Source organism: Chaetodon trifascialis, chromosome 8, assembly GCF_039877785.1.
Source record: "Chaetodon trifascialis isolate fChaTrf1 chromosome 8, fChaTrf1.hap1, whole genome shotgun sequence".
NCBI lineage: Eukaryota > Metazoa > Chordata > Actinopteri > Chaetodontiformes > Chaetodontidae > Chaetodon > Chaetodon trifascialis.
In genome coordinates, this window is record NC_092063.1 from 19,909,806 (window position 1) to 19,915,919 (window position 6,114).

Consider the following 6,114-nt stretch of genomic DNA (forward strand, 5'->3'; position numbering starts at 1 on the left):
CCACAAATCTTATCTACTCTACTTGTATTACACTGCTGGGCCTTTCAAAGACTTCTGACATTTGATTATAGTGCCCCCATCAGGCCAGGAAGTGTACATTTTTGTGTCAGTTGGACTGAGCTGGAGCTAATTAGAGATACAAATCTTGTGTTTACTAATGCATCAATTTTATTTATTTCACATTTGTATGTATTTCAAGTTGAAATTGGTTGTTTTTGGAGAATGCTAGTTTAGAGCAAAAGAATGTACTCAATGGAAGACAGGAGTCTTTTCTGTGATGGTTTTGTTGATTATAGTGAATGTTTATCTTTCAGTGCAGACTGTAGTTTTGTTTTTAAGAAATCTGGCCAAAAGAATTGTTCTGCTCTCCAGATCAGTCTGGACGAAAGATTTCCAGATTCCCAAAAATATGGAGCAGATTAAGTTAAACCAATTGACTGTAGTTTGTATAATTCAGTCAGACCATTTTTGTTCCTCAGAACAGTGAGATGAACTCAAGGTCCCCTTCATTAGCACTGCCAGTAACGCTCCAATGTGTTCATTTAAACTGACTTTAACTCTATGTTATTTAACACAATTATTTACAGGTGGATATCATTTTGGTATTTCTTATATAATTCAGTTTGAATTTGTAGTGGCGGAAGCTGGACCAACCATTTGTTCCATTGTTGTTACCCTCTCAGTCACTCATCCATCACTTTTCCCTTTGAAAACAACTCTGCCTTTAATTGTTTAGACATTTCTGCTCACATGCAAACGCCTTCATGTGCTGTTCACTCAGCATACGCACATAGTTTTAAATCAAATCGTAATTTCTACTTTTCATGTTAGTTCAGCGACATAGCTACACGTTCCCCTGTCTGCAGTCAGCTTGTGTGTTCTTCTCAGTCGGTTTGCTGTACACATGCAGGCAGCCTGGTCTGCAGTGCAGAGAGCTGCAGGTGAAAGTCTATCAGTGTGTCTGCACAACTGAGCACATTATCTGCAAATGTCATTTTCCCTTCTGCCTTTCTCTCATTCTGTTTCTTTCCTCTGAGGGGAAATGGCTTCAGAGTGTGAAACGCACTGACTCAGCATCACCATCTGTGTGTGTGTGTGTGTGTGTGTGTGTGTGTGTGTGTGTGTGTGTGTGTGTGTGTGTGTGTCTGTCTGTCTGTCTGTCTGTCTGTCTGTCTGTCTGTCTGTCTGTCTATCTGTCTGTCTGTCTGTCTGTCTGTCTGTGTCTGTGTGTGTGTGCTGTGTGTTTGCATGCTGTCTGCCACAGATGGATACTAGTCAGTCTCCACTTCCTCCTGTGAAAACAGCTCAAGAGGAAGTGGATGGCAATGAAAGGAATGTGTCTACAGTGGACACCTTCCAGGGTGTGGGGAAAGTGCACAAGTGTAGAATTCTACAGCAGCAGTTTGCTCAGATGATGCAGGTCATTTAAATGCTAATAAGATATAAAGATGTAGACTCTCTTTTTCACTGACAGTCAGGGTTTTCTTTGTCCTTACAGCCAAAGTCATTAGGTGGCGAGTCCTCTGCAGACACAGTCGTTGCTAATGGGACAATATTACCAAGGTAATAATTAAAACCTTTATCTCACAGTGCCTAGTTTGAAATGAATCCTTAACACGTGGAGAAATCAGATATTTCCTAAACTAACTCTGAGTGGAGTTTTTCATCAACTCCTCGCTGCTCTCTCAATGAACAGAACTAAATCCACATCAGAGCTGGACGGCCCAGAGGTCAACGGAACAGCCAATCCGGAGGAGAAGATTCAGTTTGCAGTCCCGCCTCTTTTGATTCGCCCGGGGCCGGGTGACCTCAATAGGAAGAACTGGACCTACCTGACCAACGAGGTGAATTAGATGGGATTTTATAGATTTACTGTTTTAAAATGTGCATTTTATTGTGATGTCTTTACTTTTATATCTTGATCTTTCGGAAGCCAAATGAGACACCAGCTGGATTTATTTCTTGATGTTAAGATTATTCTATTCATCAATCATTTGAATTTCTGGTCCTCTCATCTCTCCCATGGTAAAAAGTACACTTCTAATCACTTCATACTGGTTTCTCTTGTCCCCATTGTCTCATCTCCTCTCAGACCCCAGAGGTGGGGGACACTTGTAAAACCTGGGACGGCCCCAGTGGTTCATGCAGCAGCTTAGTTGCATCAGAGCTGGATCTGGACTCTGTTCAGAGGAGCTACACTGCCCCAGACCGTACCGGCATCCGGATCTACTACAGCCCTCCTGTTGTACGACGCATGGAGCACCAAAGAAGGAACCAGGAGGCCAGAGATCCGCAGCAGGCCCAGAACGGGAGCTCTGCCCTGGGACTGAGTGCCTCGGATGTAGTCGTGGATGCAGTGGAGAGCCAGGAGGTTCAGCAGCCTCCGTCCTCTTTTTCATCCTCGTACGAGCAGTGGCTGAGCTCACTGTCCAAGCAGCACAGGGAGCTCCTGGAGAGCAGAAGTGGCTGCATCACCGGTTCAATCCCCAGTATTGTCAACAACGGCATTGGTGGCTCGACTAACAGTTTGGTTGACGGGATGACGCCCTCGTCAGCCTTCCACAGTCTCGAGATCGGGGAGATTTCAGCCAACTTAAGTGATGACATGAAGGAGATGACCAACTGTGTCCGCCAGGCCATACGATCTTCCTCTCTGGAGAGGAAATCCACCAAGGATCCCGGGAGTCAGGTAGTGTCTTTTTAAAAATGAAAAGCTGAAAAACTGTTGAAAAACTGATTTTATAGTCCAACTATTGGTCTTAAGTATGCAAACACATGAGGTTACCTAGTGTAGGTTTAAGGGAATGCTTCTTAATCAGAGTTGTCTCTATTCAGTTGCTGTTACAGTTACTCCTCGCTGCATTTTCTCCTTCTTGAAATACACTAAACATTCTCCATCACTTCCATTTCTCCACCCAGGTGATCGGCATGTCCACCAGGTCCACGCAGACTGCCTTACAGTACGTCAGCATTGGGCTTCAAACAGACAGCCTTCACAGCAGCAGGGGGGCGGGGTTACACTCCAAAGCCTGGTCTCCTCGCCCCTCGTCCACAACCACCTCCTCACTGGCATCGGCCCGAACCCGGCAGATATCCACCTCGCTGGATAAAGTTCACAGCCGAATCGAGAGACCATGCTGTTCACCCAAGTATGGATCTCCCAAATTGCAACGCCGAGTGTCTGCGGGTAATTAGATGTCGTTTTCATTCCAATGTCCGGCTGGTTTTAATCACAAGATTTTTATTTTTGTGATTGTGGTCATGGCTCCATTGATGTTTCATTGATCTCCTTTGTAAGAGAACATGATGTCCAATGATTGTGTTTTTTAGGCTCCACGTCCAGACTGGATGGGAGTTCCTCCTCCAGGGACCGGAGCCTGTGGAGCCTTCAGCAAAGATCTCTGGGTGGAGGAGGAGGAGGAGGCTCAGCCTGGGCCCGCTCCACCACCACCAGGGACAGCCCCGTCCTGAGCGGCCTCACCGATGGCCTCTCCAGCCTCTTCAGTGTGGTGGAGCACTCCGGAAGCACAGAGTCGCTCTGGAGGGGTGACGGAGGTAAGACACTGTCTGACGGAGGGCTTATTGAAACAGAAGAGCCACAGACTCTTTAACAGACATGAGCACACATCTTGCCCTGCACCCTAGCTTGTTGAACGAGCCACCAAACAGCATAGAAACTTAGCTGCAGAAGTCCCTCTGGTCTGTTTAGATGCTGCTGTGGTTCTTACTCTTCAATACCACTGCTGATAACATAATGTCTGCTCATGGTTTGTGAGCTACAGCACAAATTTGTTTAGTTTGTCTCTCATTCCCCTGCCTGTGCCGGGGCTCAGCCCTACCAACCGCTACCAATCAAACATATTTTCCCAAAGACCTTTTGTTCTTCCTTTCCGTAATAAAAACATGTTGACAGAGGAGAACTGGATGTGATTTGAGTTGGACTTTACAGTAAAACCTGAAGTTTGAAAAGGCAAATCTCCTCTGTCCTGTTTTGGAGTAGCAGATTCAGCAGTTCATTTTCTTCGTCTACACTTGGCGATAGAGGAAGAACGCAAGCTTCTACCATAAGTGAACAATGCCTGATCTTACTTTGACACCCAAAGTGTCCATTCCTCTTAATAAAAGGTTTAATATTGTTGACGTCACAGCTCAGGCCTCCAGGATTCAAGCAGTTAATTATCTGTCTGGAAATCATTATAGTACACATTTTGGATTTCTGTTTGCCATTAGGAGCCAGCCAGGGCGCCAGTCCAGCACGACAGCCTCCTGCCGCAGGGAAGCCCTCCGGGGTGGCAGTCTGTGGATCTGACCCTGGCTCTCAGCGGTACGGAGGCCTGGTCCAGGAGTTCTTCAGGAACGTCTGCAGCAGCCGTGCCCAGGGAGGAGTCACCCTGCCTGGGGACAGAGTGCAACGAGACTCCCTCGGAGGTCTGGGTGTCTTGGGGGGTTTGAGTGGCATGGATGAGCCCAAGCCGGAGTGTGTGTCAGCAGGGGCTGGATTGGGCGGAAGCAACGACAATGTGACCAGAATTGTCAATAAAAGGTTTATGAGACAGACGGCTGGGGAGGAGATGGTCAGTATTATGGGAGGAGGGAAGGAAACGATGAGCAACGCTGGAGCTGCAGGATCTGGGACAGAGGTGCGCACATTGCAAATGCATTTTTATTTTCAACTTAAAAAGGACTGGATGAGTGGTTCTGCTCCTTTGCACAAAATTACATTTATCAGTAAAATAATGATAAACAGTAACATCACAGCTCAACATGTGCAAACAATTGATCGTGGGTTTAAAAATGAAATCGATGACTATTGAGTATTAAAGACTTTTAATGGATTTCCTACCATTCCAATTAACTGGTCATTAGAGATTCTTAAAGCTTGCTTACATGTAACAATAGTTTGATGTTAAGAGATTTATGAAAACTTGATGTGTGCTGTAATGGATTTCACAAGTCACAGCTGGACATCGAATGCAGACTAGCTGAAACCTACAACCAGATAACAACTGTCTCCACCAACAAAGACTGTTTGAGTCTTGGTAGACAGAAAGGAGCACATATTTTACTGAAACTGAGTGAAAACTGTCAACACCAGCTGGCCCAGACTGTGTTCAGCTTTGTCAGATCAGTCATCATACCCATTTCTTATTCATAAAAGGGTCAACAATCATTGTGCATGTCCCTGCCTGAAGCTAGTTTCACACGTCTGCTAAAATGTTCTGATCGCTCAGAAACGAGTGGAAAATAATGGCTGCCTGGGAAGGAAAAGGAAAGGAAAAGTTAAGAGGGTATATCTTGCAGGGGTACTGTCCTTTAATCTGATTTTAAAAACTCTATTGGAAAAAAATCATGTATTATATGAAAACACATTCATACTCTTTCCCTTTCCCAGGATGCACCCTGTGACTGTGCTGCCCAGTCTTCCTGCTTCGCCCGACCATCAAGAACAGCAACTCGCCATTCGCTAGGCCAGTGCAAGCACCGCCCACAGGAGTCTCTGGCGGCAGCTGAGGAAAAGGTGGACATCTGCAACGAGTGACAACACCTTTACTGCCACATCCAACACACACACACACACACACACACACACACACACACACACACACACACACACACACACACAAAGCAATACTGATTCTTCACAAACACTGTACACCACTGCCATGAAAACACATTTCCTCACATCTCTCACATCACCATATGTACACGTGCACACCTACAACCTGCCACACAGACGCACTGCCAAACATAACACACACATACACACACACACACACTGCACAGACTGCCCCACAAACCCACTGCCACATGCACTCATTCATAAACACACACACACACACACACACACACACACACACACAGAACCCAGGTAATATTACACTTGTCTTGGACTGTACCATTCTGATGCCAAGGACAGGGAGGACTGAAACTCCAACCAAGCAGGAGATCCCACCGTCACAAAACTACCAGCAGGACATAAAACATAAACACACATGATCTTACACATGAAACTAAACAAGAACAACTACGAACTGGAGAGAATTTAACAAAACTATGATGTCAGGACCGGACCTACCAAACTCTCCCCCACCCCAAATTTTTAGAATAACAGGT

The 6,114-nt window shown here is 45.7% G+C and overlaps 1 protein-coding gene across 2 annotated transcripts in view; it reads left to right on the forward strand.

Annotated features, from left to right (window-relative positions):
• The window catches only part of mtcl2 (microtubule crosslinking factor 2), a 90,304-nt gene extending 84,533 nt beyond the window's left edge, over positions 1 to 5,771 (forward strand). For both annotated transcript variants that reach the window (XM_070967754.1, XM_070967755.1), the window contains 7 exons: positions 1,499 to 1,563; positions 1,697 to 1,844; positions 2,093 to 2,689; positions 2,920 to 3,187; positions 3,331 to 3,555; positions 4,231 to 4,640; positions 5,393 to 5,771. In XM_070967754.1, the coding sequence (XP_070823855.1) occupies positions 1,499 to 1,563; positions 1,697 to 1,844; positions 2,093 to 2,689; positions 2,920 to 3,187; positions 3,331 to 3,555; positions 4,231 to 4,640; positions 5,393 to 5,539 (1,860 nt within the window). In that variant the 3' untranslated portion in view covers positions 5,540 to 5,771. The remainder of the gene's footprint in view (positions 1 to 1,498; positions 1,564 to 1,696; positions 1,845 to 2,092; positions 2,690 to 2,919; positions 3,188 to 3,330; positions 3,556 to 4,230; positions 4,641 to 5,392) is intronic.
• Positions 5,772 to 6,114: the final 343 nt, after the last annotated feature.